General features: G+C 57.8%; 1 protein-coding gene across 2 annotated transcripts in view; it reads right to left on the bottom strand.

The window, feature by feature from the left end:
- Positions 1–9,700: 9,700 nt before the first annotated feature.
- The window catches only part of IQGAP3 (IQ motif containing GTPase activating protein 3), a 30,107-nt gene continuing 14,917 nt past the window's right edge, over positions 9,701–24,890 (bottom strand). Inside the window, exons 20-38 of one of the 2 annotated variants that reach the window (XM_053278421.1) lie at positions 24,742–24,825; positions 24,563–24,634; positions 23,127–23,196; positions 22,569–22,777; positions 22,281–22,436; positions 21,709–21,872; positions 20,384–20,608; positions 19,754–19,894; positions 19,491–19,575; positions 18,653–18,885; positions 18,014–18,146; positions 17,345–17,447; positions 16,831–16,978; positions 15,443–15,530; positions 14,586–14,798; positions 14,117–14,283; positions 12,692–12,784; positions 12,270–12,378; positions 9,701–11,182 (exon numbers count right to left, since the gene is read on the bottom strand). In XM_053278421.1, coding sequence (XP_053134396.1) covers positions 11,069–11,182; positions 12,270–12,378; positions 12,692–12,784; positions 14,117–14,283; positions 14,586–14,798; positions 15,443–15,530; positions 16,831–16,978; positions 17,345–17,447; positions 18,014–18,146; positions 18,653–18,885; positions 19,491–19,575; positions 19,754–19,894; positions 20,384–20,608; positions 21,709–21,872; positions 22,281–22,436; positions 22,569–22,777; positions 23,127–23,196; positions 24,563–24,634; positions 24,742–24,825 — 2,607 coding nt within the window. In that variant the 3' untranslated portion in view covers positions 9,701–11,068. The remainder of the gene's footprint in view (positions 11,183–12,269; positions 12,379–12,691; positions 12,785–14,116; positions 14,284–14,585; positions 14,799–15,442; positions 15,531–16,830; positions 16,979–17,344; positions 17,448–18,013; positions 18,147–18,652; positions 18,886–19,490; positions 19,576–19,753; positions 19,895–20,383; positions 20,609–21,708; positions 21,873–22,280; positions 22,437–22,568; positions 22,778–23,126; positions 23,197–24,562; positions 24,635–24,741; positions 24,826–24,890) is intronic. The other variant, XM_053278422.1, reaches the window with a different exon arrangement.

The following is a 24,890-nucleotide window of genomic DNA, read 5'->3' as shown; positions in this document are numbered from 1 at the left end:
CTTTGCTAAGCAGGGTCTACCCTGGTTTTCATTTGAATGGGAGCCTACATGTGTGAGCATTGGGAGAGATTCCCCTTAAGGGCTGGGGCCGTTCTGGGAAGAGCAGCTGCCTGCTTGCCTGCAGAAGGTCGGCAGCAGCATCTCCAAGAGAGGGCTGAGAGAGACTCCCGCCTGCAGCCTTGGAGAAGCCGCTGCCAGTCTGGGTAGACAGTACTGAGCTAGATGGACCAAGGGCCTGACTCGGTAGAAGGCCGCTGCCTGTGATCTCTTAAAGGGGCAGGGGCAGGGGCAGGCCAGGCTGGCTCTCTTGGGGAAGCCGTTGGAAACGGCCAGAGCTGGGCCAAATCTGCAGCTTCCCTGCCTATCCAGGCTTGCCCTTCGCAGTCTGGCCAGTTACAGTCCGGGCTGTTGGCAGCAGCCTTGGGGGTCCGGAGCAGCAGCCTTGGGGCCTAGCAGAGGAGTCACTGCCATGCCAAGCCCAGCAGTGGGCACTTCCATGGGGCGGGGGGGGGGGCTGTGAAAGCCCAGTCAGGAGAACCCGGACGCTCCTCCCCCCGCCTGCCAGGCAGACCAGCCGCCTCCACGCACAGGCACAGGCTGACCCCCGAGGGGAGCGCATATCGCCCACCGCTCCGCCCCAGCGCCCCTGACTCCTCGCCACTCGCGGCACCCGGCGGGGCAGGGAGGGGCGGGGGCGTGTGGGCGGCAGCTGGCAGTTTCCAGCCCTTGAACCGGCTGCGACTTGGCCGTGGGTGGGCTGTGACGACTCCTCCTCGCTCCCACCTCTCCCCTTCTGTTTTCGGGGAGGGGGGGATGAATTCTCGCTTCTCCCCGTGTTTGCTAACGTGACCCTTTATTAAACTCCGCCGGCTCTGCAGCGCCACGGTTGCCAAGGCAATGTGTTGTCGCCGTAGCAACCGTGACAACCTTATGTTCATTAATTTTAAGAAGGTTCGCCATCGAACAAATGAAACGGTTATAGACCCTGCTGGCGGGGAGCTGGAGGAGGGGCCCTTGGAGATTCGGGCCCCCAAACCCGTTGGGGACAAAGCCGCAGGAGCGAGGCTTCTGCAGAGAAGGGACACGCTCCTCAGGCGGCCGCAGCACCTTCCGGGCCTCCCTTTCCGCTTTGTGAATGCCCGAAACGTACCCGATTTACCCAAAAGGAAGAGGCCTCTTGACTTCAAGACACACAACCCATTTCTAACATCAACGAACTTGGCCAGCGACACCTTAGTTTTGGATCCAGGTCAATACGGCATTTTCTGTGGGCCTGCAAGGATAGATCTTGACTCCCAAGGTTGGATGTGGTCTTGCCTGTGGGCTTCCCAGGGCATCTGGTGGGCCACTGTGGGAAACAGGATGCTGGACTCGATGGGCCTCCTTGGGCCTGATCCGGCAGGGCTGTTCTGATGTGCTCAGATTGCATCTCCCAGATGTGGTCAGCTTGCAGCTCTCATAATCCCAGCCAGAGCCACCTTGAGATGATGGGAGTTGTAGTCCAACGTCTGGGGACCCAAGGTTGGCAACGCCAGCTCTGCATCAGCGGGACTGGAGCGTGGCCTCCCACCACTGTCTGGCACAGAGCATAGCCATGGACTTCACATCCGTCTTAATGGCCATGGCTCCCAACCAAAGAACCGTTGAGGGGTGCGAGAAGAAACATTTAAACCCCCCACACAGCAGAGTATGTGCTGGTAGTGAAGATATTCAGCCCAAGAGATTATCCAGAGACTGTAGGCTGAGTTCAGAAACAAAGAAAGATTTATTAAGAAACTCAACATCGCAGACTAGGAGAGAGCGAGCCATTGGACAAATGACCCAAGCAGGCACTACTAGCCTTCAACAACAACTGCATGGTTCTGACTGACTCTAAGTGACCAAGAGAGACCTATTAATGTAGCTCCCCAAGCCTCTAGTGGACAGAAGAGGCTACTGCGGGGCTAAGAGCAATGCTTTGGAATTCTCACTCCTGACAAGAACCCCGGAGGTGAGTTCGGGAAGGATGCCTTCTTAGCATCCTTGCCAAGTTGAGGAGCCATGCTAGTTAAACTGGTTTCAAACCAGTTTATGAAAAGGGGTCTCCGACAGCATCCTCAATGCCTCCACAAAATGGCAATTTCCACTGATGGTGGAAACGGCAGTTCTTAAACTGGTTTCAGACCAGCTGGCATTTGTAGTGTAGACACCAGAAGAAGAATCAAAGAGAGAAAGAGGCATCCGCCTCACCTCTGCCCTTCTTTGCTGGTTCTGCGGAGGTGTGTCCAGTCCTGAAGGACTCGCGCTTCTGCACACACCATCTTCTCTAGAATGAACCCCGGGCCTCGCTCATGCAGTTGACCTTCACATTTCCAGAGGCTGCAGGCGCCCCACCTCAGCCCACATACCCAGTTATGGGTCAGAAAGGTTTGTTGGTTGGCTTGGCACATTCTGGCTATGCCTGTTATGAGAGACTAGTGCGTGAGGCAAAGTCATTTTGCGTGAATTACACTTCTAGGAAAGTTCAAGGAATTTTATATATATATCTCTAATGGAATTTCTTATGAATGTGCTCTCAAAAAGGAAGTAAAAGAACATTTGGAAGTTTGTAGATTTCAACTTCAAATGTTGTTCATTTTATTGCATAAATGTTACTCATTTTCTGGTATAATGATCATATATGGTAAATTTGAATCTGAGTGCTTTTCTTGGGCATTATGTTGTTTTGGAATTTAGGAAGGTGCTGAAAGGCATCATCTCAGACTGCAAGGGAGGAGGCAATGGTCAACCCCTCCTGTATTCTACCAAAGAAAACCACAGGCCTCTGTGGGTGCCAGAAGTCGAAATTGACTTGACGGCACACTTTACCTTTATTGAGTGTTAAATATCTGTGGAATAATCACAGCTAAAATATGATTGATTCAGAATTTCTGTTAAAAAAAATGAAATAAAAATTTAAACACGTCGCCAAGCATATTCCGGGACAAAAAAGTAGTACATCCAGTTAATTTCAGTTGCAGGGTTGGCTCTTCGGTCTCGTTCAGGCCTCTCTGCTTGCACCAGACTTCTGAGGACCAGCTGCAGGGACGGGAGAGAGAACAAAACATGCACTGCAGCTCCACTTGTGAATCTCTCTCTCTATGTACACACACACACATTCAGTGTACTGTTCATTTTATTTATTTATTTTTACCTTGTATATCCCGCTCTTCCTCCATGGGGCCTAGAGCGGTCTACATGGTTCTGTTTCTTCCCAGGACAACCCTGTGAGGCAGGCTAGGCTGAGAGAGGAGTGGCCGCTGGGCCAGAGACATGCAGCGACTTTAATGGCTGGACAGGGATTTGAACTCGTCTCTCCCTGTCCTAGTCCAACCACACCACCCCGCTGGAACATAGGAGCATAGGGAGCTGCCATATACCGGGTCAGACCATTGGTCCATCTCGCTCAGTATTATCTACACAGACTGGCAGCGGCTTCTCCAAGGTTGCAGGCAGGAGTCTCTCTCCCAGCCCTATCTCGTTGGAGATGCTGCCAGGGAAGGAGCTGGGAACCTTCTGCATGCCAACAGATCTTGCATGCCAGCAGATGGAAGCTCTTCCAGGGCTCACACATGTAGTCTCCCATTCAAATGCAAACCAGGCAGGACCCTGCTTAGCAAAGGGGAGGGTCCCTGCTTGCTACCACAAGGCCAGCTCTCCTCCCCTTCTGCTGTGTACTCTTGCACGGTCTCTTTCTGCTACGTTTATTTTGCAGCGTAAACAAAAGGAGTATTTTGCTATGTGGTTGCTTCTTGTTATGGCAGGCTATGCATGGATGTTTACCAGCCGGGATATGTGGTTTTATTTGCCCTAAACCCCTTTGGGCAGCCTTGCGGATGGGAAAGCAGCGTACACAGAGTCAAACTGGCTGTGGCCCTGCCTGCCTCTCCGAAGGGCTTGGAGGTTCGGAATCACGCCCAGCCTGGGAAAGTCTGGAAAGAGAATCCCTCGGCTTCCTCTTCCAGAACAGACAAGAGAATGCCTGCCCCCCCACCCTTGCTTTCACCTCCATAGGTGCTGCATTAGAATGTATTAGAATTAGATTGCAAAAAAACCCACAACAGGAGTAATCTTTCGGGGGAGGGATATGATTGGGTTTAATTATTAAAGGGAGGGGGCTGTGAGTCCAGGCCCCGGATCTTCTAAGTGCTTACACCTGTGTGGATTAGTGGCCCTCACCACTTCCGGTGGCAGCAAATTCCATAGTTCAAGTATATGCTGCCCTAAAAAGTACTCCCTCCTGTCGGTCCTGAATCTCCCAGCATCGAGCGTCAACAGATGGCCCTGCGTTCTGCGTTCTGAGATGACAGAGACAGACTCCTCTCTATCCAATGCTGTGAGTAATTCTTACACACCTCTAGGATGCCCCCCCCACACACACACCTTCTTTCTGAAGGCCCAATGTTGTAGTCTTTCCTCCTAGGGAGACCTGGATGCAAATCCTGGATTAGCCCATAAGGTCACCGGTCGACCTTAGAATTGTCCTTCTGTCTCACAGGGGAGAGAGAAGGTAAAAGGGGTCACCCCCGGGGGGACACCCGGAGCTCCTGGGAGGAAGCCGACAGACCACCTTGATTTGTGACCCAGATTAAATATATTCCACAGGTTGCCCTGGACCACTGAGGACTAAGCATCTCCGCTCAGCATCGAAAACGCAAACCAGCACACTTGCAGACTCCTCCGTGCCGCCGATTCCCCGCTCGCGGCCATCTAGTGTCTCAGGGAGGAGTCCAACCTCGCTCCGTGACCTGGGGTAGCCGCCTTTGTCCTACATGGCCGGGCCTTCCACGTCCCCTCTTGAAAACATGTCAGGGGCAGAGTGGATGAGTCTAACGGGACTGTCTTCAACGTCATGACACCTGGAGGGAAATCAAAATACCACGAACCTCCCTTCCTTGACAGCCCAGTTTGTGGGCCATCGTAGGGAAATCTGGCTCCCGCCAGCCACCGTCCCCTGGCTGAGACACCTGGCCTTCCAGAGGGGAGTGGGGAACAAGGGCACCTCTTTAGGAGACGCGCCCGCCCCTGCCAGGAGGCGGAGGAGGAGGAGGCTACGTGCGGGCCCTCAGCAATGGAGTCAGACGAGTCCCAAGAGGCAAAGCCCAGCTTCAGGGGGTCTGCCTCCAAGGAGAGGGCCCGGTGTTTCCGCTCTGACACCCGTCCGTGCTCCACTGGAGAGCGCTGGGCTTGCCCTCTGTCTCCGTTGGGGGGGGGCGGCGTCTCCCCTCCCCGGCCTGACACCTCCAGGGCCCACCTCCAGGGCCCGCCCCTTGTGCCCTTCCTCTCTGGCGGGCACCAGACCCAGGCATCCATGCACCAGGCCTGCCAGTGGGTTGGCCCCGGGGACGAAGGAAAGGGGGGCGCCGTCGCCCCGAGTCCGGAGGGCGGCCCAAGGCGCCAGGGCTCAGCTGGTCTCTCTGCGGGTGTCTCTCTCCCTCCCTGCCTGCCTGCCTGCCTGCCGCCCAGGAGCAAGAGCGAGAGAGAGAGCAGCCCAGGGAGGGCAGTGTCCTCCTCCCTCCTGTCGGGCTGTGCCAAGCAAGGCTGCTGGTTCGATGCCTGCTGCCGTGTGGCCAGCCTTCCCCGCCGGCAGCGGCGGCATGGCTGTGCCTCTGCGGGGGGCTCAGTCGGACAGACAGACACACACCGGGCCTGGCTGCGCTTGGCTGGCACCTCCGAAGCCAGGCCGGGCAGCCCATGGGGGCCGAGTGGGGGCAGGCAACCCCAAGGCCTGGACCTGCCTTCTCCGGGGCCTGGGAAGCTGCCTTTCCGCCCAGCAGCAGCCTCAGTCGTCCAGCAGGTTGTTCTGACTTCTGGTGTGGGCCGACTCCCACTCCCCCCCCCTGCACACGGAGGCCAGCCGCCCTCCGCGATAGATGCCGGGCCTCAAAGGGCGGCCCTGGGATGGTAGCCCACCCACTGCTGGAGCAAGCCTTGCCTTGCCAAGTCATTGCCAGCAACAGAGCAGGCCTGTGGCTGCCCCAGCCGGGCAGTGGCTGCCCCAAGGATGCGGGCCCCGCCAGCCAGCCAGAGGGCTCCGCGGAGGGGGCTCCCGGTCTCGGGCGTTTGTCAGCATGGCGAGCGGCGGAGAGTGTGCTTTTGCATCAGCTCATGCCCCAATTGCAGCAGGAGGCGAGAAGGAGGGGAAAGTAGGCCAAGCGGGAGGGAGCGACGGAGGGGCTGGGAAGGAAGAAGGCAGCAGCCAGTGATCAAAGGAGGCTTCTCGGAGGAGGAGGAGGAGGAGGAGGACGCTCAGATCCGTGAAGGAGAAATGAAGGGCAGGCAGGCAGGAGGAGGAGGGAGGCCTGCAAGCAGAGGGCAGCAGCGCCAGGGGAGCTCTGGCCTGGCAGGATGTGGGGGGCCCCCCTCCCAGGCGGAGAAGCCCGGCATGAGCAGAGTCACCCACCCACCCACGGAATCCACGTTTCATTCAGGCCGCTTTCAGACACCGGAAGCGGCCTTCTGCCGAGTCAAGGCAAGCCCTTGCTCTATGCAGCTCGGGACTGGCCACACTAGGGCTGCACAACTTCACTCGAGAACCACAGAGTCTTTGGAAGGGCCCCTAGAGGCCTTCTAGTCCACCCCCCCACACTCAACGCAGGAAACCAGGAAGTCGCTCCCAGGGCCTCGGGGTCCAGCCGCTCAGGTCCATCAGCAGACAGGCAGATGCCTCCAGGAAGGCCATAAAGACAAAGCTGCCTAGGCCCCTGCAAGGGGTGTCCAGAGATAGACTGCCTCTGGACATGGAGGCTCCACTTGGCTATATGGCGTAAGAGTCCTGTCCTCTGTGAAAATATCTCCTCCAGGGGTTCTCAGCCTGGGGGGCAGGGTGTGCCCAGATGTTGTCGGCCCACGGCCCACCCACCATCACCCCCAGTCACAGGATGGGTGGTGTCCTCGTCCAAGCACCTCTGGACTGCCTGCTCAAGCCTGGTTTTTGGAGCCACCTCAGCCGGGCCCCAGCACCATCTGGCAGCGCATGCCCGCCCATCCATTATGCACCGAGTTAACCAGACACGTTTCAAGCACGCTTAGAAGTCTGGTGGTGGTGGTGGTGTTGTAGCGCTTGCTGTTCTTTTTTCCACCTGGGACCTCTCGCAGGAGGGCAGACGCTTCCAGGCAACTGTCAAGAACAGGAGGTGGGAAGGCGGCAGCAGCAGCAGCCCGTCTCTGCTCCGCGCGGGGCGTCTCCTGCTCGGCCCACCGCCCTCCCAGGGCCTGGCCTGGCAGCCGCGGCCTGCAGGTTTCCATAGAGATGGGAGGAAACGCACACACACACACGGCCCCCGGCAGCAACTCCCGTGCACGCACCAGGCGGACCGGGGGCAAAACCACCGCTCCGTGGGTGTGCATTTTCCATCTCCCACAGGGAGGAGGAGGAGAAGGCGGCCGCCGCCCGCCCGGACCCTCAGGAGGGGTCAGCCCCATGGACCAGGCCTCCCCACAGAGGCTGGACGCCAAACTGGGCCCAGGCCCTCCCAGCCGTTTCTACGTGGCTCTTCCAAAGATCAGAAGCCGGTTGCACCAACCGCCGGGCCAAGGGAGCATGGGCTTCGGAGTCGCCACCTGTCCTCCTGGCAGGGCAGCTGTGCAGCCAGCCAAGACTCAGCCGAGGAAGCTGCTGCTGCTGACGGATGAGCAATAAGCTTCCCCTGCGGAGTCCCTGCCTGTCACCCAGGAGCCCTGCCAGGGGGGGAGGTCGGCCCCTCGAAGGCTCCATAGGCAACAGGAATGTGCACGAGAGGAGAGCTGGTCTGGGGGCAGCCAGCAGGACTAGTCCCCTTAGCTAAGCAGGGTCCACCCTGGTTGCATTTGAATGGGAGACCAGAAGTGTGAGCACTGCAAGAGATTCCCCTCAGGGGATGATGGAGCCGCTCTGGGAAGAGCCTCTACGTTCCCAGTTCCCTCCCTGGCAGCATCTCCAAGAGAGGGCTGAGAGAGAGATTCCTGCCTGCACCCTTGGAGAAGCCGCTGCCAGTCTGGGTAGACAGTCCAGAGCTAGATGGACCAAGGGTCTGACTCAGTAGATGGCAGCTTCCGATGTTCCTAACTGGCAGCAGTGGGAGGAGGAGATGATAGAGCTGCATAAAATTCTGCGCAGGGTGCAGGTAGCCTGGGTAGGGGGGGCCTTTTTCTTCCTCTCCCGGAATCCTGGAACTGGCAGTCGTCCAGTGCTGGGGGATGCTGGGAGTTTAACCCGCACACATCTGGGGACCCCCGGCGAAAGAGAAGCTCCCCCCAAGCCCCTTCTCCCCTCCGAGCCTGTGGACGGAGCGGGCCAGCTCATCCCTGCCCTGGCTCGGAAACCCCTCCACACCCGATCTTCCCGGTTCTGTTCCTCCACACACACACACACCCCACACACACACCTGTCAGTTCATTTCACACACTTGATGCTCACACAGACCATTATGATAAATAATGAGGCAGAGAGAAAAGCAGGCAAGGAAACCGTGGAAGAGGAGCAGCGTTGCTAAGGGGTTGCGTGGCAACTGGGGAGTCAGTCTCGCTCTCTGGGCACCAGAACGCCAGGCCTCTCCTCCAGGATACTTTGCAGGCTGGGAGGGGCAGAGACCCTGCTGGCCTCTGGGTCGGGGAGGATCCCACGGATGGCTTCCCAGGAGAAGGCGGTGGCAGCGGTGCTCCAGATCGTTTCAGCGAGAGAGCCAGACTGAACTGCAGGCAAAACTGTGCTCTGTCTGATGCGCGCACGCACAGCACACGCACCCCCTGCCTTGCTAGCTGAGCCTAGAGGCCCCCTTTCAAGTGGCAGCTCCCTTCTGTTCTGCAGGGGGAGAGTGCCTGGCCACACTCAGTCCAACAGAGCTCCTCTTCAGGGCTCCCTTGGGAAGAGGGAGCCGCCTTCTCACTCTTTTTGCGGCTTTTGTGCACGCGCGCACAAACACACACAGCAAGTTAGTTACCACATGCGGAGTCTGGCCCTTGGTCCATCTAGCTCAGTGCCATCCACTCTGACTGGCAGCAGCTCTCGAGGCAGGGGTCTCTCCCAGCCCACCTTGGAGATGCTGCCAGAGACAGCAGCAGAGGCCCAACCACTGAGCTAGTCCCCATAGGGCACCCCCAACCTTGCTGCCCACCTGTAGCCCTGGTGCCCTTTTGACCTCCAACATTACCTGCCCAGCAGGAAAGAGACGGGAGTTCCAGCCTCTCCAGTTCCCCGGGAGGTGATGCCACCTTGTGGAAGTAACTTCTCCGCATCGCCTTTTGTGCTCTGATGAGCATTATGGAACTCATCAGCTAGTCAAGGCCGCTTTTCTAACCGGATGCTGGGATGTGGGACGCGCGTGTGGGAGGTGGGGCTCATGGCTCGGAGAGGCAGCCTTGCGCTCCAGGTCACTGAATGCGGGGGGGGGGTGTAGCCCCCCTGGAGGCTGCAGTGCTTCCTTCTGTCTGTTCGGCACTTACCAGTCAAGCCAGTGTTGGTGGAAGCCACACTGATGCCATTTGATGCCTCCCAGCACTGGCAGCACAATCCAGAAACCATCCCTGAAGACCCCCCAAAGGAGCAGCAGAGAATCGGCTCCCCATCTCTCTCCGCCACATTTTCAACTTTCAACCCACCCCCCGCAAAAGTGGCTTCTTCCTCTCTGGCCTTCCCCACCTGAGACGGCCTTTCGCCCTCCAACCCTCATCTCTGAAACTCTGTTTTAGTGAATTGACACAATTGCATGCAATTATTTTATTTTTAAAAAACATGTCAAAGTCCTTTAATGATCACTGGCAGCTCCCATGAGCTAAGCCACCCTCCCACCCAGATGTGCAACTAGCACCCAAAAGCCGCCAGATGCAGAGGAGGGCATGTTTTAAAAGAACGGCACATGGCAAACTAAAATTGACCGGCATTAACACGCCACGCAGCCATGCATAGCACAAGGTTATTCTGACCAGATTTCAAAATGCTCAGGCGGGTATCCTTAATTCCTCGTCTTTGGCTACTGCTTCCAAGCAAGCCTTACACCGGTGTAAAAACAAAAAACAAAACCCACAGGAGGTTTTCTGGGACCTCTGATGTTATCAGCAGATATCTTGTAGGAGTCCTCAGTGAAGTGCAGGCTAGAAGGCTGGGGGAGGAAACTAACACACGTTCCGTGTGCTCCAGGATTTGGTTCTCCTAACAACTGGGAATTCCAGGTTTATGAATAACTTAAGCTTCTAACACAGAGCGAAGCAAATATATATTATGGGTACACATGCAGGATAAGGAAGGAAAGTATCCTGGGCCGAAGAGGAGAAGGCCTTGCCGAAGATTCAAAGGTTAGCCAAGGAATTAGTGCTCTGTTGCCCCAGGCTGCCCAAAAGAGCCCCCTGGCCTCGAGAGATCTTCGAGGGAGCCTAAGGGGCCTTGGCCAGATGGGGCTGGAATACAACTCCCATCACCGCCAGCCCCAAGGGCCACAGGCGCATGGATGATGGGAGTTGTTCTCCGAGGCCCTTCTGGGAAATACCTCCCAGCAGCTCAGGAAATGGGAGCGGCCAAGACGAGGCAGGGACCGCCAGCGGGGGGGGGGGGGCGGCAGCGTGCAGAGTGGCCACTTGAGAGGGCCACTGGGCTCTCTGGAGGGTGCCTGGGAAGGGCCCCCTGAGCTCTTCTGCTCCTCCTCACTCCCTGAGGAGCCCAGGCTCTGCAGTGTCAAAGGCCTTCCCCGGCTGTGGGAATCTAAGAACTGGAGTGCACCAAAAGGCAGACCGCTTACGCCCGGGCCCTGCAGTTTGCTGTGGAGGCGGACATCCCCTGCACACAGAAGACTAGTGCATCAGCAAGAGGGGGTCGCAGTTAGGGTTCGACATGCACGGACAGAAGGCGGTGGTGGTGTTGCAGGGAGCATCATTCCCTATGGCGGGGGGGCCCTTGAGGGTTAGGGCCCTTGAGTATTAAGCAGTTGGCCACCTCCCGTGAGGATGGGGAGATCACTGCTTCCAGTTGATTGCTGGGGGGGGGGCAGGGGGAGAGATGCCCCCCACCCCAAAGCACCAGTCTGTCTTGGGCATCCTTTCGGCACCCCTGCCTGTGCCCGTTGCCCAGGGCCTCCGATCACTTCTTGAAAAACTTCTTGTTGAGAAGGAAGATGAGAAGGTTGACGTTGATCCTGGCCCTGCCAAACATCTTCATGACGGCCACGCCTTCGTACTGGAGCTGGAGGAGATCCTGACGGGGAAAGCGAGAGGCGTTTGAGGGCCTGGACTTCCTTCCCCGGGACGGCAGCTCCCCTCCACCAACTCTGCTGCCGCCTGAGCCCTCCCCTCTAGCTCAGGATTGTCCACACTGACTGGCAGCAGCGCTCCAAGCATCTTGCCCAGCCCTACTTGGAGATGCTGCCAGGGAGGGGACCCGGGACCTTCTGCATGCCAAGCAGATGCCCTGAGGGACTCTCATGACCCCCGGAGAGGTCTTGCTTCTCCACCTAACGACGCAGCAGGGAAATAACTTGCCCAGGGAGCAAGAGGTTGCCGGTTCGAATCCCTGCTGGTAGGTTTCCCAGCAGCGATCTAGGAAAGTGCTGAAAGGCATCATCATCTCATGCTGTGAGGGAGGCAGCCGTGGCCAACCCTTCCTGTATTCCACCCAAGACAACCCCAGGGCTCTGTGTGCGCCAGGAGTCGACACCAACTTGAAGGCACACTTCACTTTACACAAATGGGACCGTGGGGGCCAACCTGGACGATAGTTTACGAAATTAGTGGGGGTCGACCCTTCAACGTCAAGAGTATTGGGACAGGACCGCTGAAGGTCTGCTTAGGACGATCTGTATTTGGGTGGGCAAGCAGCATGAAAACTAAGTTCCAAATCTGAACACCAGCACGGCTGATCCGGACACTATTGAGTCCTTGGTTTACACCTTCTGGTCTGTCAGTCTGTGACTGAAGTAATGAATTCTGCAGAGAGTGCATGTGACAAGATTTTATGGCTAGGCATGCCACTGGCATTTTGGGTCAAGTTTTTTTAAAAACTTGGTAAGTTTTTTTAAAATTTAGACACTAAATAAAGAGAGAGAGAGAGAGAGAGAGAGAGAGAGAGAGAGAGAGATTCCTTTCCTTTCCCCGGCTCAATTTCTCTCCCCTTCCTTCACTCCCCGCCACCGCCGCCGCGCCCGTCCCACTCACACTCCGCATATAATTGTAGACTGAACTCCTCCGGGCAGGGACCCAATTCCTCCTTGCTTTGAGAAATGCCACACACACAGAGGCGGCCGCACATTAAGGGCAGCCACGATTCCCCTGCAGGAGGTCCTTACCTGATAGTGGAGCTGAAACCTCTCCATCTCGATGCCTAGGAGCTTGGCCTTCACCTGGAACTTCCCGGCTTCCTCACAGGGAATAATGTCAAAAACGACGTTCCTCAGCCTGAAGGGAGGGGAGGGAAGCGGAGAGGTTTAACACTTCCGAGGCGGCAACGGCACACTGAGAAACCGGGGACAAGCTCCTGCACTGCAAGCGGGGGACGCAGTGGTCGGAGGGCTGTAGAGACAGCAAGACCTGGGTTCAAACCTCTACTCAGGCACTAAGCTGCCTGGCTGACCTTGGGCCAGTTGCTCTCTCTTGCCTACCTCACAGGGTTGCTGTGCGGGGTAAAAGGAAGCCAGCGTGGCACCCAGAACCCTTTGGGAGGACAGACAGGGCAACACGCCGAGAACAGGAGGACTTCTTGGAGACTTACTGGCTGGCCGGGAGATCTTCAATCTCAAGCAAGACCCCCTTTTCGAAGAGACGGGCTGCCGTGTAATGCAGAGTCGCCTGTTTCTTGCTAGGCCTGTGGGGGGAAAGAGAAAGTGTGTCCCACCTTCAGAGAGGAACCTCTTGAGGAAACCAGAGGCGGCCGCCTCCGCCTCCTCTGCTTGACAGGGATGCTTCATTTCACCACGTTTTGGAAGAGGTTTCTTGAGGTCTGGCCGTCCGGCTCCCGGCAGGAAACTGCGGCTGCATCTCTGAGACGCGATGGCTCTCCAGCCTGCCTGGAAACCTCAGGAGGAGGAGGAGGAGGAGGAAGAAGAGGGGAGCCCCCAGCTGCGGGAGGTGGACCGACGTCCCACCCCAGCCAAGCAGCTCTTGCAGAGGAGTTACTGAACCTTTGGGTTATCAAATGGAAGGACTTTTTCTTTGATCTGGATGGGTTTTCTAGTTTTAATTGGGTTTTTAGATTTTTATTTTATTCTATGCTGTGTTTTGTTTTAAACTTTGCATATCACTTTTGCTGTTAACCACCCCAGGCAGTATTGTACTGGAGGGGTGGGGTATAAACATTTTAAATGACCCTCACCCTAGGAGACACTCTCCAATGGATCAGCCACGGTTCTTTTCCTCACTACGGGACAAATCATCACATGAAATAAAAGCCCCATTGAATAGGAGATATAAAAAAATATTTTTCTAGCAAGGTGGATGCCTTCTCTCAGTTCGATTGACAAGTCCAAGTCTGTTTATAGCAGGTCGGAGTGGTTAAAGATGTTATTTATTATGCGAAATACTTAAGTTTAAAATGATATGGATATTTTATGTGCCCTTCTTGATGTTAATAATGGTGGATTTTGTTTGTTAATGCTCAGTTTATGAGATGCATTGCTTATTTTGTTTTGTTTAAAATTTATATTGATTTATTTAGTGCATTTATATACCACCCTATGCAAAACGTCCCAGGGCGGTTCACAACATAGAAACCCATTAAAACATGAATGTAACCAAAACAATTTAAAATACAATACATACCTCTAAAAACCAAAGCTTTAAGACTGTAAACTAAAAGCCTGACTAAACAAGGTATGTTTGGGGTTCCTCCTTAAAAGCATTCAGAGAAGGGAACACTCTCATTTCGTGAAAAATATGATTTTTGAAAAGATGTTTTACACACACACACACACACACACACACACACCCCTCTGCAGCTCAGCACGGTCCACTCTGACTGGCAGCATCTCTTGCAGGTCTCAGGCAGGCAGGGGTCTCTCTCTCTCGCCTGCCCAAGACCCCTTTAACCGGCGAGGCTGCCAAGGCCTGGCCTGGGACCCCCCTGCCTCTCCCGCGGGCTGGGCGATGGGCCACCCCCCCACCCCCCTCGGCGGAGAGCCGGGCCCCAGCAGGCACCCACTTGCTCTTCAGGGCCAGGCCCTCCAGGCAGGTCCGGATGTACTGCTGGTAGAAGTCCACCTGCTCCTCGAAGAACAGCCGCTTGGCCTGGAGGCCCTGCAGGGTCCGGCGCAGGGCGGCCAGCTCGGCCTTCCGCAGCTGCCGGTGCCGCCTCTGGTTGCGGACGTCCTGCAGACAGGGAGACAGCGGGGGCAGCTGCCTGCGGCGGAGGCAGGCTGCTAGGCCGTCTGGGCCAGCGTGGCCGGCACGGACTGGCAGCAGCAGCAGCAGCCGCCGCCACCCTCCGGGGCTTCAGACCGAGGCGGCTCTCCAGCCCAGCCCTACTTGGAGATGCTGCTGCTGCCTCCGCCGCCTGCAGGGACGGGAGCTGGGGCCTTCCGAGTGCCAAGCAGGGGCTCTGCCCCAGAGCTCCGGCCCCACCCCCTGAAGTGTCGTGGGGAGGCAGCTGCCTGGCCCCCCCTCCCGCCTACCTGGGCCAGCTGGTTGATGATGGCCTGGTACTGGTCGGCGGCGTCCACGAGCCCCAGGCTCTCCAGCCGCCTCAGGTTCCGGAGCACCTTCCGCTTCTTCTCCTCCAGCGGGAGGCGGCTGCTGCCGGCCAGAGAGCAGTGCCGCCTCAGCTGGCTTGGAGCCCGGGCACTGCGCCAGGCCCTGCTCTCCAGGAGGTGGCGGTGGGCAGCTTCCTGGGGGCCAGAGGGGGGGGGGGGGCGCGTTGCATTAGAACATCAGAGCAGCCCTGCTGCTGCGGGATCGGGCAGCCTCCTGTCCCCCCCCCCGTGCCTCTGGGGAGCCCCCCCAGGCCAGGGGGATGTGCCGGCCTTCTCATCTCCTGCCTCTGAGGCTGGAGGGGGCCCCCAGCAGCCACCAGACGCGTCGCCCGGGAGAGACCTCCCCCCCCCCGAAGCCGTCCAAGCTGGTGGCCCTCACCACGTCCCACGGCAGGGCATTCCGGAGATTAGCCGTGCACGGTGTGAAGAAGGACTTCCGCTTGCCAGTCCCAATCCCACCCCTCCAAGCAGCAAGTTGCAAGCGTCGGGACGTCAGCGTTTCACCCAAACTCATTTCCCCCAACAGAACATTTCGGCACCCGCTCTGGAGTAGGGGTCCCCAGCCTGGGGTCCTGAGAGGTGGTTGGACTACAAGCCCCAAGGGATGATGGGATTTGTAGTCCCACCACATCTGAAAGATCCCTACTCTAGAATAAACTGTTTGGCAAAAGCCAGAATTTGCCTTGTTGGGGTTTTTGTGTGTGTGTGTGTGGGGGGGGGGAGTTGTGCCACTTTTGGGGCCAGGTTTATACAAAGCTGAAAATCCAGCATGCACCCACCTGATCCTCCGTCACCTTCGCCCGCAGTATCTCCACGAGGGAATCCCCAGGCTGCGACTGGATTATGTCCACCAGCATCTGCTTGGTGCTTGAGCATTAAAACAGAACCGTAGCTCAGTTTCAGCAGCTGCAGAGGAAGGAGGTTTTCCCTCCCTAAACACCGCAGGGGCAAAGCTCCCACCTCCCCGGGATGGAGATGCTTCCACACAGGTTAGGGGCTTCCGTGATGTAGTCAGAAGCCTTTACGGAAGCTCAGTTCAGAGGAGGGGCGGAAGAAAGGTCCCAGGTTCTGCCCCTGGCAGGGTTTCCAGTATCACTGCTGGGGAAGACCTTGGAAATCGCCTTGGTTCAAAGAACCGCAGTGTGCTGCCTTCTGCGGAGTCAGACCTTGGTCCCTCTAGCTCAGTATTGTTCTGCTCTGACCGGCAGCCGCTCCCAATGTTTTAAGCAGAGAAGGATCTTTCCACAGCTCTGCCTGGAGATGCTGCCAGGGATTGAACCCGGGACCTTCTGCATGCAAAAGGGGCTCCGCCACCGAGCGATTGATTGGGGAGTAAGCCCCATCGGACAAAATTCAGCCAGCATCGGAACAGAAGGCGGCCAAGTTCAGGGTTTGATCTCTCTCGGCAAGTCTTCAAGGGGCCGGTGTTTGCAGAAGTGTGTCCTCTGGTGGCGAGAGAGAGAGAGACACTACCACCGGTTTCTGCACCGGATTAGTTAGTGGCTTAACGAAGGGCGATCATATGAAGCTGCCACTTCATCCTGGTCAGACCACTGGCCCATCTAGCCCAGCTGTTGCTGGACTACAATTCCCATCACCCCCACCACAGGCAGGGGGTGATGGGAGTTGTAGTCCAGCAACAGCTGAAGAGCCTCAGGTTGGCCACCCCTGGGCTAGCCAAAACGCAGACTGCTTCAACAGCCAGAAAGCCTTCCCTGGCCATGCCCCACCTGAGCTCCTTTGGCTAGAAACACAAGGACTGAACCTGGGGTCCTGGAGTCCATCCAAAATAGTGCTGGCCACTAGTGTAAATTGATGAAAGGGGGTGGGGGGTGGGGGAAGAGAAGGTATTAGCCAGATTTACAAGTGGTTGGTCCAACAACGGACCAGGGAATCCAAATGGAACCTCCATATTCAAGGGCAGTCTACCCCTAGATCGGAGGCAGCCAACGAGGGAGGATGCCATCATTCTGGGCTTGAGAGCTGATGACTACCAGAGGAGAGCGTGTGCCGAGGGAAATGGAGAGTAATGGTCTGGATTTCGCAGCGATTTCTCTGCAACGTGAGTGAGTACTGGGGCAGGGAAGGTTGCCATCTTGCATGCGGCTGGGGAGGAAAAGAGGCCGTCAGCATCCCCCCCCCCCCGCAGCTGCCGCCCCTCACCCACCTCAGCAGCAAGCTCTTGACGTCTGACCCCTCGTGGTCCGTCTCCACCATCTCAAACTTGCTGCTCAGGGTGAGCGAGACTTCCGTTTTGCCCAGGCGCGAGAGGGCTTGCTCCGCATTTCCGTCAGCGCCATTCCCCACACTTGCGCCTGGAAAGAGACGGAAACTCAGAAGGAGGCCGGAGGGGCCGAGAAGGAAAACAGTCTTGCAAGGACCGAGCGGCCAGATGCAACAGGCACTGCACAGCTGCTGGGGAGCCAGAGTGGGGGACCCCGACGTGAGGGGGCTGAACGAACCGCACCCAACATTTCTTACTGGGGATAAAAGGCGACATCTTGTGGCACCTTAAGGAGTATCCGTGTCACACACACGGATGCCAAAGTGCAGAGATGGTGGAGTCACGTGGCCCCGAACGGAAGAGGAAAGAGCAGTTGTGTCCCAGGAAACACGGGCCCCGGGCAAGAGCAGCCGTTGGCAGGGATGCCCATGGGTTGGCACCGCGCCCGCTGGTTTACCTATTAAGGACTGGAGGGTGGGCAGTTCCCCGAGATCTTCCAGGAGCTGGTGGAGAGGGTCTTGAGGGTCGGGAGCCACCGAGCGCTGGTGCTCAAGCAGCAGCTGGGACATTGCCAGAGAGAGAGAGAGAAAACACATGGGAGGATATTTGGCAGCAACGGGCAGAGCCAACATGCCCAGGAGACTGCTAGGAGGTTTCTGGACTGCCTCACCCAGACAGCTCCCGGTAGTTAACATTAACTCAAAACAACCCATTTAAAACCATTTCAGAAAATCACTAGAAGCCAGGACTCTTTAGGACTCTCCAGGAAAACCAACCGATGGATCCTAGAACAAATCCATCCAGAATTTCCACTCGAGGCACAATTGACCAGGCTCAGACTACCCGACTTGGGACACCTGATGCGAAGAAGACCCAGCTCCCTTGAGGAGTCCATCGTGCTGGGGAAAGTAGAAGGAAAGAGGAGAAGAGGACGGCCAGCAGCACTAGGTGGGTGGGCTCGAGGGCGACAGCCACGAATGCACCACGGAGAGACCGCAGAGACAGATCAGCCTGGAGAGAATCTATCGATGTGGTCGCTCGGAGTCAACACCGGCTGGACGGCGCGTCATCAACCCCAGTTCGGAAGCCTCCGCTGGGCCCGGAGGAAGCTTCTCGCCCTCCTCACCTTGTGAGTGTTAATCAGCTCCTCGGCCGTGATGTAGACCACGGGTCTGGCGAGGGCCACCATCTCCGAGTACTTGTCCACGTGAAACCGGGCTTCTGGCTCGGGAACGGAACAGGCTGCCCTGAAGAAGCGCCTACGGGAGGGACAGGGGCAGGCGACGCAGATCAGAGCGGCCTTCTCACGCGCCAGGGCCTGGGTCTCTCTCGCTCAGCAGGGTCGGCCCTGACTGGCAGCATCTCTCCGGCATTTCGGGCTCAGGGCTCGTGCCCAGAGAACTCTGCTGGGCACTGAACCGGGGGCCCCCCGTGTGCCAAGCAGGGGCTCTGCCTCGAAGCGGCAGGAACGACCCAGGCGGAGGGGAGGACCGGTTTCCCCCAAACTCGCCCTCAGTTCTACAAGGGCGAGTGTCTTGCTTTTGGAAATACACGCGAGGCAAATGCTCTGCTCCCAGGGACCTCTTCTGGGATCTTTCAGTGCTGATAAGGAATCCTGCCACACACACACACACACAGCCCAACACGTGAGGATTTGCACAGACATGTTCCGGAGGAGCAGAAGGAGTCCTGCTGGAAGCACAGGCCTGCCTGACCCACGGGGGCTGGACGAGATGGCCCTCAGGCCCCACCCCACCCCACCCACCTGAATTTGTGGTGCGCTTCCTCCAAGTACTGGTTCACCACCCGCAGGTGCCCGTTCTCCCCGTCGAAGGGCTGGTGGGCGGCTGCGTGCTGCAAGATCTTGGCAACGGAGCCCAAGTTGCGCCTGTGGTCGGGGTGCAGCGCTACCCCAGCCGAGAGGTCCACGATGTCAAAGCCATCCGGGGCCACCACAGCCGGGTTCATGAAGCGATAGTAGAGGAGGTTCCCGACCACCTAGGACAAGGACAGGCCAGTGGCAGCCATGAAAATCTAGCGACTTCTACAGCTGCTGCCTACAGAGTCAGACATCTGTCTACCTTGCCCGATGCAGCCTGCTCTGGCTGGCAGCAGCCCTTCGATGTGCTGCAACTGGAGACTGGGGCCTTCTGCACGCAAAGGATGCCCTCCATCTGCTGCTCCCCCTGAGCAACGGCTCTTCCCCCTCAAAAGGCACTTTTGCTCAGGGTGGGTGTTCTTAAAATCCTCACCACAGCCCCGAGAGGGAGGTTAGACTACGAGAAGTGGCTGGCCCAGAGTCACCCAGCTCAGCTTCACGGGGTTGTCTGGGTCCTAGTCCCAGGACTTGACGAATCCCAGGCACCAGGGGACCCAGGTGCCCAGAAATCGAGCAGGGCGCCTAGGCGAGGGTATTCCGAGGCAGCATTACTGACTAAAAACTGTGTGTGTCCCAGGCCGCCTGTTTGCATCCCAAGCAGCTCAATCGCAACCAGTCACAGCCGGGATGTGAGGAATCCGAATGCGCTCCCTCCCGCCGGATCCGAACTAGAGTCCCCCCTGCTGCTCACCTCCTCGCGCCCAATTCCACCAGCTCCACCCACCTTGTAGATCTCGTCCTCGGCAGCGTTGGGGAACTTCTCCATTAAGGACGACTTCAGGACTTTGGCAACGTAGCGCATCCCATAACTAGTGAGGAAACCGGGCAAGGAGGGAGAGGAGAGGAGAGGAGAGGGAGTGTGACAAGCTGCCAACTAAATATTTAATGCCGCCGCATCACATCAAATACGATCAAACGAGGCCGGAACATGACCACCACCAAAGAGAAGTCACGGGCGGGGGAGAAGAACAAGGGCAAACCCCGTACGGAATCATGTCCACGGAAGACGTGATGGCCGAGAGGAACTTGTCCGTCACTGCCAGGAGATTCCGGATGGAGATGTCCAGCCGCCTCTGGACCTCGGGGTGACTGAGGGCTTGTTCGGGGCTGACATCGTATGCGAGGTTACTGTGGAGAGAGACGGCCTTATTCGGGGCCCACCCCAAAGAAGAGCGGTGGCAGAAGGTCCCTTCTGCCTCCCACCACCAAAACAGCTCCGTTCCACAGGGCTGTCTGCCCTGCTGCGGCCGTTCCATTTCTCAGCACGAGACCCCTCTCATTTTTAAGGGTTGAAGGCAGGGCCTTCTCAGAGGTGGCCCCTAGCTTGTGGCCCAGAAGAGGCCCGCTGTCACCCAGATCTCCCCCTGTTTTTCAGAAGCAAGGCAAGAAGACATTCCTCCGGGGACCAAATCAGAGAAGTGACCAAGACCCTTGGGCTTTTGTAACCGGATCGTGTTTGAAAATGCCGAACCTGGAAACCAGGATATTGAAATAGCATCTTCACGTACTCGTTCATGAAGATCTGCATACCTTCCAAGGCAGCCAACCTCTTCCCCAGTCTCTCCCCCACCCCACCCCAATGGAAATGAATAAAGGTGTATTGCCGTCCAGCCTGACCTCCTCTGCCCGCTCTGGGACTCCATTTGGTTGATCCACCCTTTGTAGATCTCCACAGGGCTGGTCCGGAGGCTGAGGGTTTTGTTCTGCAGCACCTCCTGCACGGGACCCCCCAGGATCTGGCGCAAGGCGTCCTGCCCACGGGCGCTGCGGTAGAAGCTCACCACCAGGCGGATGACCGTGGGGTTCCCCGTGAGGATGTCACGGATCTGGTCAACTCTGGACCTGCGAGGGAGGCAGAGAAGCAGCCGCTGGCTGGAGCCACTCCCTGCCCTGAGCAGCGGGTTGGTCTAGATGGCCTCCAGGGGTCCTATCTACTCCAGGATTCTCAGGTGGAGGGAACGAAGCAGTGAGCAGATCCATGGGGGGTCTGGACCTCAATCCAGTGGGTTGGGAGAAGAAGCAACCCCAGAGAGTAGCCCACTGTGGGCTGGCTTCAGAAGTTACCAGTTTGAGCCCCGTCATGGGCAAGAGGGACTCCGCAGGACTCACTCCACTACTTGGATCAAAGCCACACGAGATCTCTCCCCCCTCCCCAAACTAGCATTGCCCAGGCTCCAAGTAGCGCAGCGTTTTGTCCTGAATTCGAACTGGAGGCACGCAGCTACAACACCCCCAACAGAGACTCACACAGAGATCCGACAGAGAGTCTCCTCAGAAGGCAGGTCGGTCTTCCTGCTCCTTCTCTACACTGGGAGTAAATCCAATGACCCAGGTGCACCCAGAGAGCAGAATTCCCTACCCCCCCCATGCACCCCGATGGAAGGCCAGAGCAGAGAGACCCAGGGAGGGGCCCAGCAGGCACCCTGCCCCGTGGGTGGGCATTGAGGCTTGCGGGGCTCTTTCCGGGTCAGTTCCTTATGGCACCCGGCCAGGAGAGCTCTCGTCTTCATGCGGACTAGTTCGGGCACAGTCTGCCTGCTTCAAGAGACATCTCTGCATGTCCTCACCTCAGTGTGAGAAACAATGCGAGAGTGCCCTAAAAACCTATCCGTTTGGCCTGGCCTTCCAAGGTTGGTAAGTTCTTTTTAAAAGTATTTTAACTGGTTTTAGTTGTTTCTATATTGTTTTTAGCACTGTGTTTGGAACGGTGTGTGTTTTTATGTCTCTGTAAAGTTGTTGTACACCACCCAGAGCCTTTAGATGGGGCGATTTATAAATATAATAACAAATAAAGTCTGGCGCCCATCCTGGATGTTTGGGTTCTACACAGGACGTTTCACGGCCTTTGCACTGACACCCGTTTGCACGTGCTGCTGCTGCCCCGCCCTGACTCCGTGCAAGCCTGCCTCCCCGGGTCCCCAGGTGTCCGGCCCCAAACTCACGCGATCTCCTCCCGCACGGCGCTCCGGAAGAGCTGGAGCAGGAGGAAGGCCTCTCTGGGGCTGGCGGCGTAGCTGTAGAGCGTGAAGACCACCGACTCCATGAACTTCGTGGACTTGTTCTGCGGCATCTGCATGACCAGCCTGGCCAGGTAGGCCGGCTGGGTCTGGGAAGAGCGACACACAAGTCAGAGGCCACGAGCCCTCTTCACGGGTTGCGTGCCCAGAGCTCTGTCCGCACGTGCAGTGAGCCACACCCCGCTCCACGGGTGGCCCCCGGCTAACCAGGCAAAGAGGGGCCTGTCCTTGTCTGTTGAGCAGGGGGGAACCACTGGCCCTCTCCCACCCCAGCACAGCATCCTTCCAGTGGTGTCCACCTTCTGCTGCTTATTGGACACAAGAAGAGCCCTGCTGGATGAGGCCCGAGGAAGCCCATCTCGTCCTGCCTCCTCTTTACAGAGGGAAGAACACACCCCGAGCACAGCTGGACAGAGCAGAAGAGGTGAGAGAGCGGCAGGGCGTGGAGCCGTGGCCGGAGAGGAGAGAGCCCGGCGGAGCCCCTGCTGGCCCCTGACCTGCAGCTGGTAGAAGAGGTGCTGGTAGGCCTGCAGGGCCCTCTGCTTCTCCCTGCTGAGCGCCTTCAGCCCCTGCGGCTTATCCCGCCCGGCCACCATGGCGGACAGCTGCTCCTTGTTCTTCCTGGTCAGCTTCTTGCAGTGAGAGACCACCTCCTGCCGCCACCGCCGCCACCATGGAGGAAGAGGAGGAGGAGAAGGAGGAGGTCAGGCGCGGACACGGCCGGGCCTCTTGCCCAGGCGGGAGAAGCCCCGCCCCTGCAGACGCAGGCCACGCCCCCCGCCCACCTGCAGGGTGATCCGGTTCTTGACCAGCAGCCCGATCTTGAGGTCCATGAGGCCGAGGTCGCTCTCCAGCTGCCGGTTGGAGCGGATCCCGCGCACGGCACTCGCCTGCAGCTCCAGCAGCTCCGCCTCCTCCCAGTAGTCGTGCCGGCTCTGCTCCAGCAGGTGGGCAAACCGGCGGACAACGCCGAGAGGGGGGTCCTGGCAGTGCACTGCCCCAGAGAGCGAGAGAGAGAGAGCGGCCCGGGTCAGAGCCCCAGCCCCATCTCCTCCCCAGCCACGAGGAAGGCCAGGGCTCCGAGCAGGGGCAGGGGCCACACCAGGCAGCCCCCTTGCCGGAGCTCAGCAGGTGTGGGGGTGGCCAGGGCCTGGGTGGGGCCGGAGCTCGGGGGGGGGAAGAGCATCTTCGGTGCCTGCAGGGAGGGGCCAGGATCCGGGCTGGGAAGGACTCCAGAATGAAACCCGGGAGAGCTGCTGCCAGTCAGTGTAGACAAGACTGAGCTGGGCGGGCCAAGGGTCTGACTCGGTAGAGAGCAGCTCCCTCCGTTCCCAAGGACTCACCCAGCAGCCTGTAATCTCCTCGTGCCTTATTCGCTCGTACGAACGCCTGGATTTTGATGACAGCTTTCACCTGCCAAGGTATGCAAGACAGCAAGAGAAAATTGGGGGGGGAGAGAGAGAGAGAGAGAGAGAGGCTGGATCGCCTTTTTAAAACAGCAGCCACATGGCGCGTCACCTGAACCCGAGACACCCCCAAGTCTGGAAGCTGGTGCTTCTCTCCTTTTCCTAGGCCTGCTTGAGCATCCACTTCTGATCGGTTTATCTGAGGATAAGCCAAATTCAGTCGGTTCAGCCGTCAGGGCCAGTCTTGGCCACGGTGGCTCGGCATTGTGGGAGGAGAGGTGGTCTCGTGACAGCGAGCATGAACTGTCCTCTTTGCTAAGCTGGGTCCACCCTGGTTTGCTTTTGAATGGGAGACCACGTGTGAGCACTGTGAGATATTCCCCTGAGGGGATAATGGGGCTTCTCTGGGAAGAGCATCTGCATGCAGAAGGTCCCCAGTCCCCTCCCTGGCGGCAGCATCTCCAAGAGAGGGCCGGGAGAGACTCCTGCCTGCCACCTTGGAGAAGCCGCGGCCAGTCTGGGTAGACAATGCTGAGCGAGATGGACCAAGAGTCTGACTCAGTATAAGGAAGCTTCCAATCTCACTATCCCAGTTGCAGGGGAGCAGCACCAGCAGGAGAGAGGGCCTGCCCTCCCCTCCTGCTTAGGGGCTCCCCAGTGGCATCGGGTGGGCGGAGGGGCCACTGTGGGGAACAGGATGCTGGCCCGGATGGGCCTGATCCAGCAGCCAGGCTCTTCTTATGCCCTTCCGTGGACCCCTCCTCCGAGTCAGCAGGACAATTTGAAAATGTTCTTATTTATTTAATGTATTTCTATACCATCCAAAACTTGCCTCTCTGGGAGGCTTACCATTAAAACCATTTAAAACATTAAACTCATTAACATTAAAGCCATGAATCTAATTAAAAGCCTGGGTGAATAGATGCGCCTTCAGTGCCTTTTTAAAAGTCGCCAGAGATGGGGAGGCTCTTATTTCCAACAGGGCGCACATTCCAGAACCCAGGGGCAGCCACGGAGAAGGCCCGTCCCTGAGTAGCCGCCAGACGAGCCGGTGGCAAATGCAGATGGACCTCCCTGGACGATCTCAATGGGTGGAGGGGTTCACGACGAAGAAGAACGACCCAGGGCCCAAGCCGTTTAGGGCTTTATAGGCTATAACCAGCACTTTGTATTTTGCCCGGAAATGTATCAGCAGCCAGTGTGGCTCTTTCAACACACGAGTGAGATGGTCTCTCCTCGATGGCCCAGAGACCAGCCTGGCTGCCGCGTTCTGGACCAACTGCAGTTTCCGGACTAGGTACAAGGGCAGCCCCATCTGGAGCGCACTGCAGTAGTCCATCTCGATGGGGGTGGGGAGGGGACAAACCACTCACGTTTTCCCTGAAGTAGCGCAGACGCTCCCGATAGCGCCTGCGCGCACGCCACATCCGCACCCACGCCTGGATCTGGAACGTGAAGCAGAGAGGAGCTGTGGGGCAGGAGCCGTCTCTGCGGCGAGATCCAGGGGGAGCAGCCCCCCCTCCAGCAAACCCACAAGACCAGGGGCCCTTACCTTGGTCACAGCGCCCACGTTCCTCCGCAAATGCCGCAGCCTCTCCAGGTAACTCCTCCGTTGCCGGCATCCCCGCCAGCAGGCCTGGGGGCACAGTGGAGGCGAAGAGATGCTAAACCTTGCCCAAGGGGCCCCTTAGCCAGCCTGTG

Source organism: Hemicordylus capensis, chromosome 14 (genome assembly GCF_027244095.1).
Source record: "Hemicordylus capensis ecotype Gifberg chromosome 14, rHemCap1.1.pri, whole genome shotgun sequence".
NCBI lineage: Eukaryota > Metazoa > Chordata > Lepidosauria > Squamata > Cordylidae > Hemicordylus > Hemicordylus capensis.
Note: the sequence above shows the minus strand (reverse complement) of the source record. Positions and strands in the feature narration are given on the sequence as shown.